Source organism: Carcharodon carcharias, chromosome 21 (genome assembly GCF_017639515.1).
Source record: "Carcharodon carcharias isolate sCarCar2 chromosome 21, sCarCar2.pri, whole genome shotgun sequence".
Lineage (NCBI taxonomy): Eukaryota > Metazoa > Chordata > Chondrichthyes > Lamniformes > Lamnidae > Carcharodon > Carcharodon carcharias.
Genome location: NC_054487.1, coordinates 55864547 through 55889990, shown reverse-complemented (window position 1 = coordinate 55889990; position 25444 = coordinate 55864547). Strand labels below are relative to the sequence as shown.

At 43.1% G+C, this 25444-nt stretch overlaps 1 protein-coding gene across 3 annotated transcripts in view; it reads left to right on the top strand.

The window, feature by feature from the left end:
* LOC121293346 (transcription factor EC-like) overlaps window positions 1–25444 on the top strand; it is a 109253-nt gene that overhangs the window by 67860 nt on the left and 15949 nt on the right. For all 3 annotated transcript variants that reach the window (XM_041216315.1, XM_041216314.1, XM_041216313.1), the window contains exon 3: window positions 7163–7261. In XM_041216315.1, the coding sequence (XP_041072249.1) occupies window positions 7163–7261 (99 nt within the window). The remainder of the gene's footprint in view (window positions 1–7162; window positions 7262–25444) is intronic.

Genomic DNA, 25444 nt, shown 5'->3' with positions numbered 1-25444 from the left:
AATGTAGTCCATATCTTTTGGGGACCCGATAGCTTTTCTGCAGTTAATTCTGACATTTTCAGCATGTGCAGACCTTCGTTCAAATTGCTAAGCTTCCTTGTATGGTTCTAACACACCAAATCAAGAAACCATAGCTTTGTATGCTGCTTAAACATCTTGAATTCGGACAGTAGGTCAGTTGCATCCCTATTCAAACTGGCGAATTTTGTGGACATTTTGACAATATCCCTTTGACCTTCCCTCTCCAATAGTACCTGGGATGAGTGCCACTTTTGCACGCTTTTCTGAAAGTCTGCCCATTATAATTGCAATGTTCACTGGCTCGATTTTATGATGGCTTTGTTTGTTTGACTCTCGCTCATTCATTATTAATCCGACCCACACCCTGGTCACTCGCCTTTCCCAGCTGAGCTAACCTGGTGCTGGTCCTCTCGATGCACTGTCCCATTCACTGACTGACAGGCTTTGTGCTGCAATCTCACCATGAGGGACCTGTCTGCTTACTAGCTCTTTATTGGAGCCTAACTCAGTGTTGTGTCTTCAAAGCTTTTCTTCGCAGGCACCCACTGCGTTTTCAACCCTCCCTGACACAAACCAAAATGTCAAAGGTCTTCTTATGCCATATATAGTATGATATATGGCTGTTCAGCTGTTCACCATGTCATACCTGTACTTAATCTTGCTGTCACACTGCTTGACCACCGCTGAACACCATGTCATGTTTTTATAATTCTATAAATTATACAATCATTCAGTAGGGATTGTGTAAAGACGTTGTGGGTTAATTCATTAAGACTAGGCACATGAGAACAGATATACATGGATAGAAAGCTTGAAAACGTTAGTAGCAGTGCTGTGTGTTGTTCTGCTCACAGGCCAAAGTGAAACTGAGGCTGTATCACTTGACACACTTCCCATCTGGTGATGGCACGCTGCTATCCCTTAAAGGCACATTACAACACTGATGTTCATTTGTAAAGCACCGAAAGATAGATTTGGTTTCTGTGTAAGTGACAACATCCTGTGTGTATACACAATGGGCAGAAAATTACACTCGGCGGGTGCGTGCACGCATGACCCAGCTGAGTGTAAAATGACACGTGATGATGTCGGGTGAGCATCCTGACTTCATCACGCAGTCCCGTGATATCTTGTACGGCAGGCACACTGCCGGCTACATCCACAGGCGGGATGAGGTTTCCTAAAGCAAATAAAAATCACAAAAATTTTACACTTGAATTAAAAACATGTCCCCGCTCATGTGACAGAGTCACATGAGGGGACATGTTTCATAAGATTTATAAGATCTTTAATTTTTTAATCTGAAATCAGTTCATCTCCCTGAGGCAGAGAGCTGCCTCAGGGAGATTATGTAGCACGCACTTATGCGCATGCGCGAAGGTCATGCTCACCTGGCTCACACTCCTCTCTCTGCATTCCGCAGCACAGGCAGTGCTCAGCGCTCAGCGCTGCCACTTGCATTTCACTCTGAGTGGGCCTTAATTGCCTCGCCAGCATGAAATTGCCTTCCGGGCCCGAACGCAGGTGATGATTGGTTTCCCAACCACCCCCACCCACCACCACTGTGTCCCGCTCGCCAAAAGCAAAATTCTGGCCAATATGTGTCCCATGCAATGCTATACAGCCTCCCGTTGACATGCATGAAGTGTGTACTGGTGCTCCATTTACACAACATATACTGTATGCCACTCATTGAAAATAACAATCCCTGCTAAACAACAGCATGCAGAATTCTGTAACTTATCTGCACTCATGAAGCTGTTTGGTGGATAAAATAAAATGACAGGTTAGTTGGTTGCAGATATTACAAATCTTGGAACCATTGTAAACTGTGAGGAGGACAGTGTAGAACTTCAAAAGGACATAGGCAAGTCAGTAGAGTGGGCAGATAGATGGCAGTTTAAGTTGAATGTGGAGAAGTGTGAGGCAATGCATTTTGGTAAGAAGAACATGGAGAGACAACATAAAATAAGTGGTACAATTCTTAATGGAGTGCAGGACCAGAGGGACTTGGGTGTATATATGCATAGATCATTGAAAGTAGCAGGACAGGTGGAGAGAGCAGTTAATGAAGAATACAGTATCCTGAGCTTTATTAACAGGGACATGGAGTACAAGAGCAAGGAGGTTATGCTGAGCTTATGTAAAACACTAGTTAGCACTAGTTAGACCTCAGGTGAAGTAACGTTTACAATTTTGGGTGCCACACTAGGAAGGATGTTAATGCATTGGAGAGAGTGCAGAAGAGGTTTACAAGAATCGTTCCAGGGATGAGAAACTTCAGAGAAGGCTAAGAGGAGATTTGATAGAGGTGTTCAAAATCATGAGGGGAATGGATAGAGTAGATAGGGAGAAACTGTTTCCGCTCATAAAAGCTTTGAGAAGAAGAGGGCACAGATTTGCAAAAGAAGAAAATGTGATGTGAGAAAAAACATTTTCACACAGAGATTGTTTCAAGTCTGGAATGCACTGCCTGGAAGTGTAGTGGAGGCAGGTTCAATCGAGGCATTCACGAGGGCATTAGATAATTACTTAACTAGAAATTATGTGCAAGGATACAGGGAAAGGGCAGGAAGATGGTACTAAGTCATAATGCTCATAAGGAGAGTTGGTGCAGACATTCGGCGCTGTAACAAGCCTCCTGTCTTGTAAAATGAAGGTTTGCGCTGTGATGGCCAACTGTGTTAAGCAACACCTGGTATGGATCAGGAGCCCCACACTGGCATGGTAGTTTCTGCTGCATTTGCTGAGGCAGTGGCCTGAGAAGGTGTATAATTCACTGGCCTCTTTTCTCTGGGCCGTTCTCAGCCAGCTGAGCTTTTCATTTCTGCTTACCTCTTCCAAGCCCATCCAAGCAAACAGTAGGTGTCCAGAGGTCAGTGTTAATACCTGTTATCTTCATATCTGGCTTGTAGATGTCCATGTAATGGAGGTATGGACATCCAGGTGGTTGTGACCCAGCGGCCAATTCACTGTACAGAAGTTTTTTGAGTATTTGGCATTATCCATCTGATGAATCTGTATGAGCCAGCATAGACATTGTTGATTGAACAATAATTGTATGCTGATGGAATTAGCATGTTCCAGAGCCTCTGAGTTGGTGACCATGTCCTACCAAGAGATGCTGAGGATACATTGGAGACAGCAAAAATGGAAACTGTTCAGCCTTTTCCCCTGTCTAGTATATGTTGTCCAAGGCTCACTGCTGTACTAGGAGTGTGCTGAGGGGATAGGCTTGGTAGACTCACATTTCTTTTATTCATTCATGGGATGTGGGCTTCGCTGGCTGGGCCAGCAATTATTGCCCATCCCTGGTTGCCCTTGAAAATGTGGTGGTGAGCTGCTTTCTTGAACTACTGCAGTCCATGTGGTGTGGGTACACCTACAGTGCTGTTAGGAAGGGAGCTCCAGGATTTTCACCCAGTGACAGTGAATTCAGGATGATGAGTGACTTGGAGGGGAACTTCCAGGTGGTGGTGTTCCGATGTGTCTGCTGCCCTTCTTCTAGATGGTGGTGGTTGTGGGTTTGGAAGGTACTGCCTAAGGAGCCTTGGTGAATTCCTGCAGTGCATCTTGTAGATGGTACACACTGCTGCTGTGCATGGGCGGTGAAGTGAGTGAATGTTTTTGGATGTGGTGCCAATCAAGTGAGCTGCTATGTCATGGATGGTGTCAAGCTTCTTGAGTGTTGTGGGAGCTGCACTCACCCAGGCAAGTGGGGAGTATTCTATCGCACTTGTGCCTTGTAGACAGTGGACAGCCTTTGGGGAGTTGGGAGGTGAGCTACTCATTGCAGGATTCCTAGCCTCTGACCTGTTCTTGTAGCCACAAAATTTATATGGCTAGTTCAGTTCAGTTTATAGTCAATGGTAACACCCAGGATGTTAAGAGTGGGGGATTAGGTGATGGTAATGCCATTGAACATCAAGGGGCAATGGTTAGATACTCTTTTGTTGGAGATGATCATTGCCTGGCACTTGTGTGGCATGAATGTTACTTGCCATTTGTCAGCCTGAACCTGGTTATCGTCCATGTCTTTTTTGCATTTGGACATGGACTGCTTCACTATCTGAGGAGTCGCGAATGGTGCTGAACATTGTGCAATCATCAGCAAAAATCTCCACTTCAGACCTTATGATGGAAGGAAGGTCATTTATGAAGCAGCTGAAGATGGTTGGGCTGAGGACATGGCCTTGAGGAACTTCTGCAACGATGTACTGGAGTTGAGTTGATGGACCTCCAACAACCACAACCATGTTTGTGCTAGGTAGGACTCCAACCAGTGGTGAGTTTTTCCCCTGATTCCCATTGATTCCAGTTTTGCTCGAGCTCCTTGATACCACACTCAGTCAAATGTGGCCTTGATGTCAAGGGCAGTCACCCTCACCTCACCTTGGGAGTTTAGCTCTATTGTCCATGATTGAACCAAAGTTGTAATGAGGTCAGCTGTTCGGTGTTCACGGTCAGGTTGCTGTTTTTCCACACTCTCTTACTGAGCTTGGACATAACAGCTATAGCTTTTGCAATGTATGTGTTGATTTCAGCATCAAGTAGCTCTCCTTTTGTTCTGATATGTAAGTAGACACCCTCTGTAGATGACCTGGAACAACAGAGAGAAGAATATGCCAATGAGTGTTGGTGCCAGAACACAACCCTGATTAACCCCACTGTGGATCTCAAAGGGTTCTGATAGTGCTTTGTTATAGCTTATCTTACCCATCACGTGTCATGGATCACATTGAGCAGCTTTGGCAGCCAGCCAATTTTCTCCAGCAGCTTAAATAGAATGTCTCTACTCACTTGGTGAGATCAGTGAAGGTAAAATATAGTGGTCTGTTTTGTTCATGGCATGTCCCTTGCAGGTACTGGACTGAGAACTTTAGATCTTTCACTGGGATTCAAGATTGATGCATTCAATCAAAACCTGCCATCTGCCAAAGGCAACAAGGCAAATACATTTCCTATGATGCTCAGCAGGGTGGGGGGGGGGGTACCTCAATAATTGTTGCAATCACTGCAGTTGCCCTTGTTCTTGTCCAGGTCACAATCATTGCATTACGCATATCCTGGCACACTATCTCCTCCCTCCAGCAGATACTGCAAGAGTGCTGGTTTCCCACACTTGATGAGTCCAGGCGGCATTGCATTGTATCTGGAACATTTCCCACGGCAAGCGAGTCAATAGCTTTGCTGAGCTTCTCACAGTCCTAGGCTAGAGCTTCAGAGGAACTCAGAGAAAGATTGGCCCCCAGACATGTAGATTGCAGGCCCACTGGCATGTGGACACACCCTGGCACATATGAACCAAACTCCCAGCTATATGCAAATAGCTCCAGTACATTTTAGATACATCGGGAGAGTTGAAGGTTAAGGGAGTAAACCCCCCTGATGAAAAACTCTGAAGCGGAGCCCAAAGGTGGACTGATATATAAATAGATAATCTTTCCAGCAACTCCTGCAACCAAGCCAATGCTAAACATTTTGTCTTGCGTTCCTTTGGACGCAACTGGGGAGGTCAAGGGGGTGAGGGGGCCCTGATGTCAGGGTCTTCATAAATTTTTCCCAGGCTTGTGCCCCAGAGAGAAGACTCCAGTATCACAGTGTTAGTGCAACAGGGGAGACAGCAGTTGTGAGTGATAAACCCCACTCGATTGGTGTAGAGAACAGATCCTACAGGCCATCTCCAACAGTGGGAAGACCATTGTGTCCCACTGCTCAGCCATCACCCACCACCCACCTCAATTCGGACAGCTTTCGATTAGTATGGTGCTGACCTGCCTTGGTCCATCATCTTCAATGGGTGCTTGGAGTTTATAGTCTCTGCTTAATAAGTGGACAGCTTCCATCGCACCAGGCAAACAAACAAAAAGAATGAAGATGCCAAGTCTTCAGTTGGCAAGCTGGGACATTAGGACAATGTGCACGGGCCTGACAGATAACTTGCCATTAGTCGATAGCAAGACAGCTGTGATCAACGTGCAACTCAATAGGCTGAACATTGACATAGCATCCCTATAAAGTTACTTGATAGTAATGTGGAAACCAAGGCTACCCAGTCATTCAATGGCAATGCCTCAGCGACCACAGAGCAATATTTTTTTATTTCTCATTGATTTTTGTTGCAGCCATGTCAGAAATACAAAAATCAAAACAGATCAACTATGCAATTGTTTTGAGTTAATACCCAAAACCACACACAACCATGGATGGGATAGGGCTTGAGAGAGCTGTGTTTTGTGTGGCTTGCTGCATTGTTCCAGTGAAGCCCAACGCAAACTGGAGGAACAACACCTCATCTTCCGATTAGGCACTTTACAGCCTTCAGGACTGAATATTGAATTCAACAACTTTAGGTCGTGAGCTCCCTCCCCCATCCCCACCCCCTTTCTGTTTCCCCCTTCCTTTTTTTTCCAATAAATTATAAAGATTTTCCTTTTCCCACCTATTTCCATTATTTTTATATAAAAAAAACACCCCACTAGAGCTATACCTTGAGTGCCCTACCATCCATTCTTAATTAGCACATTCATTTAGATAATATCACCAACTTTAACACCTATGTGTTCTTTTGTACTATTGTTGTTGACATCTTTTGATGATCTGCTTCTATCACTGCTTGTTTGTCCCTACAACCACACCAACCCCCTCCACCTCTCTCTCTCTCTCCACCCCCCACACACACACCTTAAACCAGCTTATATTTCAACTCTTTCTTGGACTCGAACTCAAGTTCTGTCGAAGGGTCATGAGGACTCAAAACGTCAACTCTTTTCTTCTCCGCCGATGCTGCCAGACCTGCTGAGTTTTTCCAGGTAATTCTGTTTTTGTTTTTGTTTTGGATTTCCAGCATCCGCAGTTTTTTTGTTTTTATCTCTGTGTTTTGTTCCCTGTTCTAAAAGCTATGTTTTCAAATGAAAGCCATATACATGTATAACACATAACAGTCATGCCAACATGGGTTTCTTGTCTGCACTTGTTTATCACTATGAATGAAGACATGGGAAATACAATGACTTTGCTCAGGGTTTGTGCTGTATTGCAGTGCTTAGCCCAATCCCTTTTGATTGTCATTAAAAATAAAATTGAGGGCACTTTATTCTGAAGATGTCATTTTCACCTGCAAACCACATATTGTTTTTAGATGGATGATGTTATCGATGATATAATCAGTTTGGAATCAAGTTGCTTCAACGAAGATTCTCTCGGTTGTTTGGAGCCACCTCCCCTCATCCATAACACAGTAAGTACTGATAGAGGAAAGAGAGACATCTTTAGCAACCAGTAGATTTAAGGGCATTGGAGAGCAGGGTGGGGAGGGCTAAAGATCCAACTTTGGTCTACTCCAAATGTTTTGTTCTTTCTTCTATATTACTTAAAATGAGAGAAAATATTTAATCCTAGCCATTTGCTGTGGCATTTCTTTCATGACAACCGGTAAACTAGAAAATGGTTCAAGGAATTATGAACAGGTGGAAAAGCAATTCCACTTACATAGGTCTTGAATTTATTGTTCAATGTTCAGAATAAAGCATGTTTATGCAATATATTATACACTTTTGTCAATCTCTCCTTAGCTCCCACCTATCCATGACCTTCTATTTTGCTCCAACTGCTCCACCCCCTTTATAACAGTATAATATTCATCACATTTCTACTTCTCTTTAACTCTGAAGAAGGGTCATATGGACTTGAAACGTTAACTCTGTTTCTCTCTCCACAGATGCTGCCATCCTGCCGAGTTTTTCCAGCACTTTGTTATTTCAGATTTCCAGCATTCACAGTATTTTGCTTTATTTTCAAGCATTTGCATATTTTGTTGCAGAATACTCTAAATGCACCAAAACCATATCATGTTATATTATTGTAATCTTCTGTTGGAGAAGACTAAAATCACAATGGCACTGTGCCTGTTTCTAAATGTGCAGACGAAGTTTTTAAAAAAACACAGCAAAAAGGCAACTGTAATTTTAATGTTAATGTTATTTTGAGAGGAGGATTCAACTTCTTCTGTAATGTCATAAGAAGTGTTTGCAGAGCTGTCCATGCCACCTAACCCTTGTCCACCTTAATGCAAATTGAGTACTTGATTCCATTTCTATGTGGTGGGCAGGCCTACGCTTGATGTTCCACGGGGAGCAGGGAAAGGAGAGAGTTGAATTAAACATGCTGTTTGCATGTTATCAACATCACCTTTTATTCAAAAGTTCAGGTTACAGATTTCAACCTAACAGTGCTGCTAAAGCCACATAGGAGATTTTATAGTGAAAATGTTAAAGTATGATATAAATTCAAGAAAAATATCACTTGGCCTGAATAGCATGTTTTTCCTCTAATTTGATGAGTCCAGACAGGCATTTTATTTTTTTTTGTCACTATTAATTTTTACTCTACCTCAGCTGTAGGTGTTGAAGAATTCTGACTGCTCATGAGACTGTTGCCACAGTCTATTGTTCATGAGTGTTCTGCAGCATAAAGAATCAATGGGTTATGTGACCATTACTGTGTGCAATTTTGGTCTCCTTATTTAAAAAAGATATAATTGCTTTAGAAGCAGTTCAGGGAAGGTTCACTGGTATGAAGGTGATGACTTATGAAGAAAGGTTGAACGGGCTAGGCCTATATTCATTGGAGTTAGTTCTTACTCAATAGATTGGTTTTGGAATCACTTAGCTCTGTCTATTACTTGCTGCTTGTGCCATTTGGCACACAAGTAGTCCTGTGTTGTAGCTTCACCAGGTTGCCAACTCATTTTAGGTATGCCTGGTGCTGCCCCTGGCATCCCCTCCTGCACTCTTCATTGAACCAGGGATGATCCTTCAGCTTGGTGGTAATGGTAGATTGGGGGAGGATACAGGTTATGGTTGAGTACAATTCTGCTGTTGCTGATAGCCCGCAGCACCTTATGGATGCCAGTCTTAAGTTGCTAGATCTGTCCAAAATCTATCCCATTTAGCACAGTGGTAGTGCCACGCAACACGATGGAGGGTATCTTCAACCTGAAGACGGGACTTTGTCTTCACAATGACTGTGCAGTAGTCACTTCTACCAATACTGTCATGGCAGCAGGCAGGTTGGTGAGGATGAGGTCAAGTATGTTTATCCCTCTTGTTGGTTTCCTCACCACCTGCCACAGACCCAGTCTAGCAGCTATGTCCATTAGGACTCAGCCAGCTTGGTCTGTGGGGTGCTACTGAGCCACTCTTGGTGATGGACATTGAAGTTCCCCCCTCAGAGTACATTCTTCACCCTTGCCACCCTCAGTGCTTCCTCCAAGTGGTGTTCAATATGGAGGAGCATTGATTCATCAGCTGAGGGGTTGGGTGGCGGGGTGCGGTACATGGTAATCAGCAGGAGGTTTCCTTGCCATGTTTGACCTGATGCCATGAGACTTCATGGGGGCCAGAGTCAATGTTGAGGACTCCCAGGGCAACTCCCTCCTGACTGTTTCCCACAGTGCCACCACCTCTGCTGAGTCTGTCCTGCTGGTGGGACTGGACATACCCAGGAATAGTGATGGTGGTGTCTGGGACATTATCTATAAGGTATGATTCCATGAGGATGACAATATCAGGCTGTAGCTTGACCAACCTATGAGACAGGTCTCCCAATTTTGGCACAAGCCAACACCTGTTAGCGAGGAGGCTTTGCAGGGTCAACAGGGCTGAGTTTACCATTGTCCTAGGTCGATGCCAGGTGGTCTGTCCAGTGCCATTCCTTTTTATTGACTTTTTAGCGGTTTGATACAACTGAGTGGCTTGCTAGGCCATTTCAGAGGGCAGTTAAGAGTCAACTACATTACTGTGGGTCTGGAGTCACATATAGGCCAGACCAGGGAAGGACGGTAGATTTCCTTCCCTAAAGGGCATTAGTGAACCAGATCGGGTTTTTACGACAATCGACAATGATTTCATGGTCATCATTAGACTTTTAATTCCAGATTTTTAAATTGAATTCAAATTCCACAATCTGCCGTGGTGGGATTCGAATCCAGGTTCCCCGAGCAATACCCTGGGTCTCTAGATGACAGTACCACTACGCCACCGTAGAGGAAATGACAATGGCATACCCAGCCCCGTCGATCAAGCAAAGTTCTCCTGACTAACATCTGGAGCCCTGAAGAAGAGTCATATGAACTGAAAACATTAACGCTGTTTCTCTCTCCACAGATGCTGCCAGACCTGCTGAGTTCTTCCAGCATTTTCTGTTTTTATTGATTTAACATCTGGACCCTTGTGCCAAAATTGGGGGAACTGTCTCACACACTAGTCCAGCAACAGCCTGACATGGTCATACTCAAGGAATCATACCTTACAGATAACAACCCAGACACCACCATCACCATCCCCTGGGTATACGCTGTCCCACCACAGTAGTGACCCACCAAAGATAGCGGCTGAGTGATATACAGTTGGGAGGGGATTGCCTTGGGAGTCCTCAACATTGATTCTAAATCCCATGAAGTCTCATGGCATCAGCTCAAACATGGGCAAGGAAACCTCCTGCTGATTGTAATATGTCTTTAAGGGATAGGAGCATGGCATCACTAGGGGAGAAATGTGTCATGTGATTCAGTTTAATCTCACTTCTGCTTTTCAAGTACTCTCAGCTCTGCAGTCTTTAATCTTTATATTCATGCATATATGTTCCCATTTGGCTAGTCAAAATAAATGAACCCATAATGCGTTTACAGAATTCCTTATGAGTAGTTGGTGCCTTTATATCACAACAGAACGATTTCCACCGACTGCCCTCCCTCAGCTGATCAGAATCAGAATTCTTCCACGTTGAACACCACTTAGAGGAAGCAGTGAGGGTGGCAAAGGAGCAGAATATACTTTGGGTGGGGGACTTCAATGTCCATCACTAACAGTGGCCCGGTGGCACCACCCCTGACTAAGCTGGCCGATTCCTAAAGGACCTAACTGCTATGCTGGGTCTGTGACAGGTAGTAAGGGAACCAACAATAGGGGGGAAAGAAAACTTGACCTAGTCCTCGCCAACCTACCTGTTGCAGATGCATCTTTCCATGGCAATATCTGTTGGAGTAATCACCCCACAGTCCTTGTGAAGATGAAGCCTCGTCTTCACATTGAGCATACCCTCCATCATGTTGTGTGGCACTGCCACTGTGTTAAATTTGGAACAGACCTAGCGACTCAAAACTGGGCATCCATGGTCATTAGTAGCAGCAGAATTGTATTCAACCTTAATCTGTAACCTCATGGCTTGGCATATCCCCCACTTCACCATAACCATCAAGGTGGGGCATCAATCCTGATTCAAGGAAGAGTACAGGAGGGCAGGCCAGGAGAGCAACATACATACCTAAAAATGAGGTGTCAGCCTGGTGAAGCTGCAACACATGACTATTTGTATGCCAAACAGCGGAAGCAGCATGCGATTGACAGAGCTATGCGCTCCCACAACCAACGGATCAGATCTAAGCTCAACCATCCTGCCACATCCAGTCATAAATGATGGTGGACAATGAAACGACTCACTGGAGGAGGTGGCTCCACAAATATCTCCATCCTCAATGATGGGGGAGCCCAGCACATCAGTGCAAAAGACAAGGCTGAGGCATTTGCAACAATCTTCAGTCAGAAGTGCGAAGTGGATAATCCATCTCAGTCTCCTCCTGAGGTGCCTAGCATCAGATACCAGTCTTCAGCCAATTGATTCACTCCATGTGATATCAAGAAATGGCTGAAAGTACTGGTTACTGCAAGGGCAATGGGTCCTGACAATATTCCAGTAATAGTATTGAAGACTTTTGCTCCAGAACTAGCCGTGTCCCAAGCCCCACTTTTTCCAGTACAGCTACAACACTGGCATCTACCTGGCAAAGTAGAAAATTTCCCAGGTATGTTCTCTCAACTAAAAACAGGACAAATGCAACCAAGCCAATTATTGCCCGACCAGTCTACTCTCTATCATTAATTGATGGAAGGGGTTGTCGACAGTGCCATTGTCTCCTTATTTAAGGGAAAAATGTATTTAGGGGGAGACTGTGGAATAGTAGTATTGTCACTGACTAGTGTTCCAGCGACCCAGGGTTTGAATCCCATTTGAATTCAATAAATAGCTGGAATTTAAAGTCTGCTGATGACCATGAAACTGCTGGTGATTGTTGTAAAAACCCATCTGGTTCACTAATACCCTTTAGGGAAGGAAATCTGCTGTCCTTACCTGGTCTTGCCTACATGTGACTCCAGACCCACAGCATGGGGTTTACTCTTAAATGCCCTCTGATGGGCAATAAATACTGGCTTAGCCAGTGTAGCCCACATCCCATGAATAAATAAAAAAAATTTTGAAACAGTTCAAAGAAGGTTTACTAAACTAATAACTGGAATGGGAGGGTTGCCTTATGATGAAAGGTTGGACACGCTCTGATTGTATCCACTGGAGTTTAGAAGAGTAAGAGGTGACTTGATTGAAATGTATACGATCCTGAGGGGTCTTGAGAGGGTGGATGTGAAAAGAGTGTTTCCTCTTGCGGGAGATTCTAGAACTAGGGGTCACTGTTTAAAAATACAGGGTTGCCTGTTTAAGACAGAGGTGAGGAGAAATTTTCTCTGAGGAGAGTGAGTCTTTGGAACTCTTTTCCTCAAAAGGAGGCGGAAGCAGTCTTTGAATATTTTTTAAGGCAGAGTTAGATAGATTCTTGATAAACAAGAGGTGAAAGGGTGTCAGGGGTAGTTGGGAATATGAAGTTGAGGTTACAATCAGATCAGCCACAATCTTATGAAATCGCAGATCAGGCTCTAGGGGCTGAGTGGCCTCCTCCTGCTCCTAATTCACATGTATATTCGTATCAAGCAGCACTTACTTAGCAATAACCTGCTCACTGATGCTCAGTTTGTGTTCTGCCAGGGCCACTCAACTCCTGATCTCATTACAGCCATGGTCCAAACATGGATAAAAGAGCTGAACTCCAGCAGTGAGGTGAGAATGACTGTCCTTAATATCAAGGCAGTACTTGACTGAGTGTGACATCAAGAAGCCCTAGCAAAACTAGAGTCAATGGAAATCAGGGGGGGGGAAATTCTCCACTGGTTGGAGTCATACCTAGCACAAAGGAAGATGTTTGTGGCTATTGGAGGTCAATCATCTCAGTCTCAGGTCATTGATGCAGTAGTTCCTCCGGATCATCTCTAGACCCAATTATTTTCAGCTACTTCATCAATAATTTCCCTCTATCATAATCTCAGAAGTGGGGATGTTCGCTGATGATTGCACAATGTTCAGCACAATTCGCCACTCCTCAGATAACGAAGCAGTATGCAGCAAGAACTGCGCTATATTCAGACTTGGGCTGATAAGTAGCAAGTAACATTTGCACCACACAAGTGCCAGGCAATGACCAACTCCAACAAGAAAGGATCTAACCATCCCCCATTAACAATCAATGGCATTACCATTGCTAAATCCCCTACTATCAACTCCTGGGGTTACCATTGACCAGAAACTGAACTGGACCAGACATATAAATACTATGGCTACAAGAGCAGGTCAGAGGCTGGGAATCCTGTGGCGATAAATTCACCTCCTGACTCCCCAAAACTGTCCTCCATCTACAAGGTACAAGTCAGGAGTGTGATGGAATACTCTCCACTTGCCTGGATGAGTGCAGCTCCAACACCCTCAAGAGGTTTGTCACCATCGTCGACAAAGCAGCCCACTTAACTGGCACCCCATCCACCACCTTAAACATTCATTCCCCTCACCACTGATGCAAAGTAACAGCAGTGTGAAACATCCATTAGATGTGCTGCAGCAATTCACCAAGGCTCCTTCAATAGCAGCTTCCAAACCCATGACTTCTACCACCTCGAAGGGCAAGGGCAGCAGATGTATGGTAACACCACCAAGCGGATTGCCCTCCAAGCCACATACCATCCTTGCTTGGAACTATATCACCATTCTTTCACCTCCCTCCCTAACAGCACTGTGGGTGTACCTACACCACACGGTCTTCAGCATTTCAAGTTGGTGGCTCACCACCACCTTCTGAAGGGCAATTAGGGGTGGGCAGTCAATGCCCACATCCCATGAAAGAATATTAAAAAGAAGTCTGCTGTGTCAGGAGTGGTACTGTAATTTTAAATTAGGAGTTTATTAATTTCCTAGGCTCAATTTTCCTCTCATGTTTAGTAATCAAATGTACATGTGTCTGGTGTATGCCTAAAAACACCTTTAACCACAGAGGGCTGGAGAGAAATAATTCTGAATATTCTGGATAACATTCTTAAAACCAACAAACACAGATTAAATGAATTTGCCTACAAATGGATGAACAAACAAAATTAAGGTGAAAAAAGAATTGAAAGAAGAGCTCTACAAAACCCATACAGAAAAATAGGGAAGAGCTCACTGGCAGAAAACTCAGGGTTATCAGTGGGGTAAAAAGGAAACAAGAGAGAAAGCACAACTGCATATGGAGGCTGATGGGGATGGGAACTGGAGGCGGGTAGGCCCAGAATTTCGCACCACCAGCTGGCATGAGAGCTTGCTGGCACCATCCCACTCTAGAGCCATTTTCCAAAAAGTTGGATTGAGGGCAGAACAGCTATGTCTTCCTCCGTAAGCAGTGGGTAGCCAATTGAGATAATTGAGGGATCTGTTAAAGGCCTCTCTCATGCGCCAAGTGGAGTTTTCAGTTGACTAGCAGGCCTCATGGCAGTCAAAACACAGCCAATGAGAGGAGATGGCCTACAGGTGAGAGACAGGGGTGGGGGGAGGGCAGTGCTTCACTCTGTGAGTGACCCATCCCACATCCACCATGGCTGTCGGGCCACAGCTGTGGCTGCTGGCTGTCTAATGAAGGGGTTGTCTCATGGACAATTGCTGTGGCAGTTTAGAAATCAATGTTTAAAAAACTGGTCCACAGAGGGCACATCCACTGTGATGCATTCTCTCTCTCTTTCTGCAGGCATCAACAGCTCCCAACTCAAATGGTGGGGCTCCCAAAGTGTCATCACTACATGGTCTTCTATTGGCCCTTCAGCCTCAGAAATCATCCCTCCCTCCTTGATTGGGACATCCTTGATTGAATAAAATGCTTTCCCCAAATAGACCATTTAAGCAAATTAATGCCTTTGATAGAAATGAAATGGAAGCCTGTCTATGGCTGGAATAGTTCAAAACAAATAAATCCTCAGGAATAAATGTTATTTCTCTCAGAGTGCAGAGAGAATAGGAAGGAAACTTGTGCCACATTGAGGAACAGGGACACTGGAAAAGTATGAGCAGAGTGAAAGCAGATCCATTAGTCTTCCTTCCATTTAATTTAGTATATGGAATCTGTTGCCAGGAGTAAATCTATCTGTATAACAATAGATAAAAACTGAAAATGCTGGAAATACTTAGCAGCCTCTGTGGAGAGAGAAACAGGATCACAGAATAACAGAGTGCAAAAGAGTTCCTTCGGCCCATCGAGTCTGCACCGACACGTGAGAAACACCTGACCTACCTAATCCCAGTTACCAGCACTTGGCCCATAGCCTTGAATGTTATAACGTGCCAAGTTCTCATCCAGGTACTTTTAAAGGATGTGAGGCAACCCGCCTCCACCACCCTCCTAGGCAGTACATTTCAGACAGTCACCACCCTCTGGGTAAAAAACGATTTTTCCTCACATCCCCCCTAAACCTCCTGCCCCTCACCTTGAACTTATATCCCCTAGTGACTGACCCTTCAACTAAGGGGAACAGCTGCTCCCTATCTGCCCTGTCCATGCCCCTCATAATCTTGTACGCCTCGATCAGGTTGTCCCTCAGTCTTCTCTGCTCCAACGAAAACAACCCAAGTCTATCCAACCTCTCTTCATAACTTAAATGTTTCATCTCAGGCAACATCCTGATGAATCTCCTCTGCACCCCCTCCAGTGCAATCACACCCTTCCTTTAACATGGCAACCAGAACTGCACACAATACTCTAGCTGTGGCCTCACCAAGGTTCTATACAACTCCAACATGACCTCCCTACTTTTGTAATCTATGCTTCGATTGATAAAAGGCAAGAGTCCCATATGTTTTTTTCACCACACCACTAACATGCCCCTCCACCTTCAGAGATCTATGAACACACACACCAAGGTCCCTTTGTTCCTCAGAAATTCCTGGTGTCATGCTGTTCATTGAATACTTCCTTGTCAAATTACTTCTTCCAAAGTGTATCACCTCACACTTTTCAGGTTTAAATTCCATCTGCCACTTATCTGCCCATTTGACCGTCCCGTCTATATCTTCCAGTAGCCCAAGACACTCAATCTCACTGTTAACCACCCGGCTAATCTTTGTGTCATCCACAAACTTACTAATCCTACCCCCCCAGATAGCCAGCTATCTCGTTTATATAAATGACGGATAATAGGGGACTCAGCACAGATCCCTGTGGTACGCCACTGGACACTGGCTTCCAGTCACTGAAGTATCCTTCTGTCATCACCCTCTGTCTCCTACAACTAAGCCAATTTTGAATCCACCTTATCAAATTACCCTGTATCCCATGTGCAAGGTTCCCCAATATACAGAACTAATGTTTCAGTATAATCATAACCTCAGTCATATTGTGCACTCATTTTATGCCCGAAAAATGGGCACAAGTACCAATTTTCACCATTATGTTTTTCATATTGAACAGATTGATGGTTTTAAATTGTGCAATTAATCTATCGCTTATCAAATAAAACATAATTCCAGAGATTGTGAAACAATTATTACTTTGTTAGTAGCAATGAATGACAAAAGCAAAGTGTTAAAAGTGATCTGAACTTGAATATTCTCATTAGGATAGGCAAATGTTACCATTATTTTGGTGCTTATCCATGAAGCATGGTACTCAAATAGTTATTAGCTAACGTGCAAGCACTTTGCAATCACCTCCTGCTATTCAAGATTGCAAGGTGTTGATGCATTGTTTCTAGGCATTATGAGTATTACAACCAAAATTACTGCTGGTACCCACTATGCTGAATGTAACTTGTAAAGAATATTTCCAGAAGCAACAAGAAAATTAAAGATAAAGACAACTTTTTATTATTCATGGCAAGTGCTGAAAAGTAAAATCTCTGATATCCAACAGGTTATTCCTTTCAAATATCAGATGGTGAAACACAGCTTTGTTGATTTTTCATCCTGCTGTTTAACTTCTGTTTAAATAGCTTCTTGTAAGTCAGCAAACATTAACAATTGCACTGCTCGACATAACATCAAAGAGCTGAACAGCCTGCAGGAGAAAATTTTGCTCTTAATAAATTCTATATCAGACTAGTGTTAAAGTCCAAGGAGTCAGAGTTCACTTGTTTATGTGAAATGATGTTTAGCACATGTGCTCTAACTCCTGCTCACATCGCAGCTCCAAGAAAGAAGGAAAGTCAAAATGAAGGAGAAAAACAAAGCAATTACTATTGTGGAGTTTATAGAGTCACAGAAAATAAAACTGGTAAGAAATAGGTTTGCTTATTATTGTTTGGACTATATTTATAATAGTCAGTAGATTTTGGAGACATTTTATTGAGGAATAATTGCAAAATTAAAATATCTTATCTGAGATAACTGTAATGGAATACATTACCTCAGTAGCACAGTTCTGTACTGAATATAGAGGCCTACAAGGGTAGCAGCTTCAGCATTTCCGCATCAGAAGTAAAAGAGTAGCAAACTTGCAATGGCTTTGCTTATTCAAATAACAGTTCAAACTTGGAACATTCTTGGAACTGTGCAGCCTTCCATAATTCTCCTTTACTATTCAGTAGTAAGAATTTACTGATTATTTTTCCTAAGCCTACTGCAATAGATTTACTATCGTATGCTATTTTCAAAAGCTATATTGAAAATGGGTCTAAGATGAGGCATGCATGAAGAATATTATTGCTTTTTTAATAGGTCTTCAGGGAAGAGAATTTCTATAATATTAAGGGTAATGAAGTGCAGGGTATCGCAACAATAACAATGTGATATTTTGAGTCAATATGTAAGCACCTTGCAGTGTTTCAAATGCAGTTTAGATGTTTTTGTCTCCTGTGAGACCTTTCAACTTCAAAGGTTATCATCAATGGATTATAAAGTAACCAAGTACAAATGGGAGAACACAGTGTCAGGCCTTTTGTGATGTAATTATTAACAGCTTTGCAATGATTTTTTTCACTGACTATAACATAAAATGACTAAGTGGTTATAATTGTTTGAATTCTCATTCTTTTTTGATATTTTACAAAGCAATCCAAATTTGAGCATTCTCTAAAGACAAAGGGCAGAATTCTTCGTCCCTTGAGCAGGCACGCACCCGACCTGATTGGGAGTAAAATAGTGTGCGATGACATTGGGCGAGTATCCCGATGTCATCGTGCGATATTTCGGTCGGTGGGCGCGTGCGAGAGTTGGCTGCATGCCCATCAACAATTAAGAGGCCTATTAAGGCTCTTAATCAATTAATTAAAATATGTTTTTCACTGCCAGTCCAACCTTACGGTTGGTGGGTGGGCGAATAGGCCAGGCAGCCTTTGCATTTTTGACGAAACCTCATCCACGGACGGGACAGGGTTTCCAACAGTAAATAGAAAAAAATATTTTAACTTAATTTTTAACATGTCCCTCTGCATGTGACTGAGTCACAAGTGGGGACATGTTAGTAACATTTGTGAAATATTTACTTTTCATTTTAAAATTCCTCAGCTCCCTGAGGCAGTTCTGTGCCTTCAGGGAGCTTTCAGTGCGTACTCCCCCGTGCATGCGCAGACTTCAGTGCTCGTGCTCCTCCCCTACCCCCACCCCAGCAGCACCGAGGCTCTCGGCACGCGTTTAGCGCTGGCTGGCTGTTAATTGGTCAGCCAGCATGAAATGGCGGTCAGAGCCTGATCGCGGGCGGCGGTCCGTTTTGCAGCCGTTAACGGGCCTACCTGCTGTGCCCGCTCGACGAAGGGAAAATCCTGCCCAAAGTAAAAAGGATTGACAGCAAGAGCGATTAATTAATCTTTCAAAAATAAGCACTCATATTTAAATGTGTCACTGCAATATGTTGCCTTCTGTGCAGATTTCTTAAAGTATTAGCTAAAATTTAACATTATTTTTCCCACGTAGGATAGCTGTCTCTAATACTGTAATGTGACATTGTTTATAGGGGAGACTATCTTCCGAAACTGCATTAGTCAGCCTGCTGTATTGCTACAAATTGAATTTGGTATAGGTTCTAAAGTCATCCATTATTTTTTGTGATTTGATTAGTTTACATGGGGTTAAGTGCAGAGTTTAATGTTGAGTGGGGTTTTACACTTTAAACCAATGTTTCTTTCTCAGCAAATTCCCTGTATAATGCCAGCCATGCTTACTGGAAATGGCAAAACAATCTCCTCAATTACTCAATGTGGAAATAATGGACAGGCATTGCAGCATTTCTAGAGAGGTTTCACAAGTTAAAGATAAACATTAGAAGCTGCATAAATCAAAGTACATGAGAGAAAGCGCATATTTAAAAGCATCCCATGTCACTGCTCAAAGAAGAGCTGGGGAGTTCTCCCCACTGCTGGCCAATATTTATTGTTCAGCCAGCCAGCATAACTATAGAAAAGTTACCGCACAGAGAGAGGCCATTCAGCACATTGTGTCTGCCGGCCAAAATGTAAAAAAAATTTAAAAACTAGCTGCCCATTTTAATCCCACCTTCTAGCACCCAGTCCATAGCCTTGCAAGGTTACAGCACTTTAGGTGCAGATCCAGGTACCTTTTAAATGAGTTAAGGGTTTCTGCCTCCACCACCAAACCAGGCAGCGAATTCCAAACACCCATCACTCAATCTTGTACACCTCAATCAGGTCACCCTTCAGCCTCCTGAGTTTCAAGGAAAACAACCCCAGCCTATCCAATCTTTCTTCATAGCTGCAATTTTCAAGTCCTGGCACCATTCCTGTAAATCTCCTCTGTAGTCTTTCCGGAGTAAGTATGCCCTTCCTGTAATGTGGCGACCAGAACTGTACACAAAATTCCAGCTTTGGCCTAATTAGTGTTTTATACAGTTCTATCATTACATCCCTGCTTTTGTATTCTATATCTCATCCAATAAAAGAAAGCATTCCATATGTGTTCTTTACACCTTATCCATCTGTCCTGCCACCTTCAGGGACCTGTGAACAAGTACTCCAAGGCCTCTCATTTCCTCTACCCCTCCCAATGTCCTCCCATTTATTGTGTATTCCCTAGATTTGGTTGCCCTCCCCAAATGCATTAGCCCACACTTCTCCGGATTGAATTCCATTTGCCACTTTTCCATCCACTCAACCAAACCATTCTGGAGACAATAGCTCTCATTTTCACTATCAACTACATGGCCAATTTTTGTGCCATCTGCAAATTTCCCATTCATGCCACCCATATTTAAGTCCAAATCATTAATATGTACATCAAACAGCAAGGGACCCAACACTGAGCCCTGCGTAATGCCACTGGAAACCGTTTTCCATTTGCAAAAACATCCATCGACCATTAGCCTTTGTTTCCTGTCACTGAGCCAATTTTGAATCCAACTCGCCATCTTCCCTTGTATCCCATGGGATCTCACTTTCCTGATCAGTCTGCCATGTGGGACCTTTTCAAATGCCTTATTGAAATACATGCAGACAACATCATTACCCTCATTAATCCTCTTGGTTACTTCCTCACAAAATTCAATTACATTAGTAAGGCACAAACTTTCCCTAACAATACCATACTGACTATCCCTGATTAATCTGTTCTTTTCTAAGTGACAGTTTATCCTGTCTCTCAGAATTAATTCTAATAATTTCCCCACCACAGAAGTCAGACTGACTGGCCTATAGTTAATTGGTCTTTCCCTCACACCCTTTTTAAATAGTGGTACAATGTTTGCAGACCTCCAATCCTCTGGTACCTTGCCTATATCTAGTGAGGATTAGACAAATGATTCTCAGAGCTTTCACTATTTCCTCCTGGGCTTCCTTTAACAACCTGGGAGATAATCCATCTGGCCCTGGTTATTTATCCACCTTCAAGGATGTCAGTCCCTCCAGTATATTCTCTCTCACTATGCTTATTGTATCTAATATTTCACACTCTTCCTTAACTAGAATCTCTGCATCATCCTTCTCCTTAGTGAAGAATACTGCCCACATCTTCTGCATCAGAGCACAAGCTACCATGTACATTTCTGATAGGCCCTACCCTTTCCTTAGTTATTCTCTTGCACTTAATGTACTGGTAAATGTCTTTTGGTTTTCTTTGATTTTATCTGCCAATATTTTTTCATATTTTCTTTTTGCTCTCCTAATTACCTTTTTTACTTCACCTCTGTACTTTCTACACTTCTTTACTCTTTCTACAGTATTAAGATTTTGTGACTATCATAAGTTTTCTTTTTCTGCTTTATCTTACCTTGTATACTTCTATATAACCAGGGGGCTCTAGATTTGGCAGTACCACCCTTTTTCTTTGTGGGGACATGTATAGACTGTGCCTGTAGAATCTCGCTTTTAAATGCCTCCCACTGATCTGTTACTGATTTCCCCTCAAGTAGCTGTAACCAGGCCACTTCTCATCTTCACAAAATTTATCTTTCCCCAATTTAGAACTTTTACTCCTGCTCTATCTCTATCCTTTTCCATAATTATATTAAATCTAACTATTATGATCACTATCTCCAAAATGGTCACCCACAGCTACTTCTTTCACTTACGCAGCTTCATTTCCTAATACTAAATCTAGAATTCCACTGCCTCTCATTGGGCTGGTTATGTGCTGCCTGAAAAAAGTTCTCTAAGAATTTTGGGCCCTCTGTGCCTATTACACGGTTGGTACTCCAGTTGATATTAGGGTAGTTGACGTCCCCAACTATTATTGCCCTATTGTTTTTGCATTCAAAAATCTGCCTACATATTTGCTCTTCTATTTCCCTCTCACTCTTTGGGGTCTATAGTACACTCCTGGTATTGTGGCTGCTCCCTTTTTATTCCTAAGCTTAAGCCATATGGCCTCATTTGATGATTCATTTAGTATATCATTACGACCAGTTCCCGGGTGAGGCCCCCCAATTTGTTATGATTCCAGACAAGATAACCCAAAAAGTTAACTTCCCGAATGGGACCCCAATTTTGTTATGCTCCTGGGTGAGGAGGAATGAACTGGCTCCCCTTCTTTATTCAACCCTCTCAGTTGGTCGCAACAAGATTTAATTTAAAAGGGATCCCTTCCCTCATGTTTACCTTTTCCTAGTGCAAATGTTTTGGAAGGAGCCAATTTAACCAGGCCTTCTTGAGACAAAGAGGAAGTTTATTAGTTACTAAAACTCCGAGAAAAAAATAATAAAAAAGCAACACACATACACACAGATTAGAAATGAGAAGTTGAGTCCAAAAGTAAAAGTTAAAAAAGAAATACGAATCAGTCTTTGGTTTGTACATGAAGAGAAGATGGCGAAACATTGTGTCCATTAAGACCATAAGATGTTGGAGCAGAAGCAGGCCATTCAGCCCATTAAGTCTGCTCTGCCATTCAATGAGATCATGGCTGATCTGATAATCCTCAATTCCACTTTCCTACATTTTCCCCATAACCCTTGATTCCCTTACTGATCAAAAATCTGTCTATCTCAGTCTTGGATATAATTAACGATTCAGCCTCTACAGCCATTTGTGGTAAAGAATTCCACAAAGATTGACTACCCTCTGAGAGAAGAAATTCCTCCTCATCTCTGTCTTCAGTGGGTGACCCCTTACTCTGAAATTATGCCCTCTGGTCCTAGAATCTCCCACAAGAGGAAACAACCTCTCAACATCTACCCTGTCAAGTCTCCTAAGAATCTTATATATTTCAATAAGGTCGCCTCTCATTCTTCTAAACTCCAATGAGTGCAGGCCCAACCGACTCAAGCTCTCCTCAAGAAAATCCCTCTATACCCAGGATCAACCTAGTGAACATTCTCTGGACAGCCTCCAATGTCAGTATATCTTTCCCTAAATAAGGTGACCAAAACTGTCCAAAGTATTCTAGGTGTGGTCTAATTAGTGCCTTGTATGGTTTAGTAAGACTGCCCTATTTTTATATTCCATTGCCTTTGAAATAAAGGCCAACATTCCATTTGCCTTCTCTATTACCTGCTGAACTTGTTAGCTAGATTTTTGAGATTCACTTATGAGGACCCCCAAATCCCTCTGCTGCAGCTTTCTGCAGTCCTTCTCCATTTAAATAATATTCAGCTCCTCTATTCTTCCTGTCAATGTGAATAACCTCACATTTTCCCACATTATATTCCATCTGCCAAGTTTTTGCCCACTCACTTAACCTGTCTACATTCCCCTGTAGACTCTTTGTGTCATCCTCAACACTTGCTTTCCCACCTATTTTTGTGCCATCCACAAACTTGGCGGTAGTACATTCACTTCCCTCATCCAAGTCATAATATGTTGTAAATAATTGTAGCTCCAGCACTGATCCCCTTGGCACTCCACTAGTTAAAGGTTGCCATCCTGAAAATGCTCCTCTTATCCCAACTCTCTGTCTTCTATCAGTTAGCCAATCCTCTATCCATGCTAACATACTATCCGCAACACCCGTGGGCTCTTATCTTATTAAGTAGCTTTATGCGCAGTACCTTGTCGAATGCCTTTTGGAAATCCAAATATGCTACATCCATTGGTTCTCACTTATCTATCCTGCTTGTTACCTCCTCAAAATTCCTCCAAGTCCTATTTATATCTTGTAGGAAAAGTCATGGTGATGACATAATTTGCCTATGGCATAAATGAAAATCTTGAAAGCATTTGCAGTGCATAGCATTGTACTCATCCATAGATACCTGGAAACTCCCAGCTTTGTTCATGGTTTGTACAGAATCAGCTGACCTTAACTCAGATGCTACACAGGAGAGAAAAGTTAGGGTTTCCTTTCCTGATCACTATCTACCCGGGGTCAAACAAGGCTGCGTGACTGTAACAACCCTTCTCCATTTTCCTCCCTGCAAGTCTGCACCTCTCCTCTAGCAAACCCCCCACAGGCATGGAGATAATCTACAGAATGGACAGGAAACTGTTCAACCGACACCACCTTCAATCCAAACCAAAAACTACTCCAACCTCAGTCATAGAGCTTCAGTATTCAGATAACATTTGTGTGTGCGCTCATTCAGAAACTGAGTTCCAGATCATTGTTGACTCCTTCTCTGGAGGCTATGGGCTTTTCACTAAACACCCAGAATATGACGGCCCTCTTCCAACCAACTCCCAAAATCATATCCCCCAATGATTAAGATCAACGGCGAGGTCCTGGAAAATGGGAGCCATTTTCCATATCTTTGGAGCCTCCTCATGAGGAAGGCAGGCACAGACGATGTATTTCATCATCACCTCCAATGTGCCAGCTCAGCTTTCAGCTGACTGAGGAAAAGAATATTTGATGACTAGGATCTCAAACCCAAAACTAAGGTCATGGTTTACTGTGCAGAAGTGATCCCTACACTCCTACATGTTTTGGAGACTTGGACAACTTGCAGGAGGCACTGCAAAGCACCGAAGGAGAATTATGACCAGTGCTACCTTTGCCAGATCCTCCAAGCCTGGTGGCAGGAAAGGCGGTACAGCAGGAGCACCCTTCCCCAAGCCAACAATCCAGCATCAAGGTGCGAATCACTCAAAACCAGCTCCACTAGGCAGGACATGGCATTTGTATGCTTGACACCAGATTCCCAAAGCAACTACTCTACTCCAAACTTGACCTTGGCAGAAGACTCCAAGGGCTGCAACAAAACACTTTAGGGATCCTCAAAGCATCCTTCAAGAGGTTAAAAATCCCCGTCGACTCATGAGGCCCTGACTTATGACCAACCAAAATGAATAAGTATCGCTGAAAGAAAGAGATATGTCAAAGTTTTTCATCTTGTATTCACCAGAACATTTGCAAGATTACCAGTTGTAAAGGGAGTGACAGTTTATTGATGAGAAGAGAGTGCTGATTGGTTGGCAAGTGGACTCTGATTGGTAGAGACATTGCCAGGGAAAATGCACCAGTTAACTGATGACTGCCAATTAACTGCCAAGTTTTGTTTAAATTCAAGCCAGGCAGGTTGACTCTGATTGGCCAAGGCATTGCCCTGGGGGGATGAACCAGAGTATGGCTGTCACCTGTTTTGTTCAGATGAAACAGGCATAAAGTGTGTGCATGTTCTTTCTGTCTGCAAAGAAAAGTGCCCATTGTATTAACATATGTAGCCACCACACTGCAGGCCTGACTGGTAATCTTAAATTGGTTATCAGTATAACTTGCAGAACACTCAGGATTGTTTAGCAAATGTTGTCTAATCGTGGACTCACATCCAATGTTCAACACTGTGTTTTGAGTTTTGCCAACACGGGTTGGTTGGGTACGGCCTGTACCTTGCCCGTTGTGAACAGCGGCTGGGACATGCTGTTAGATA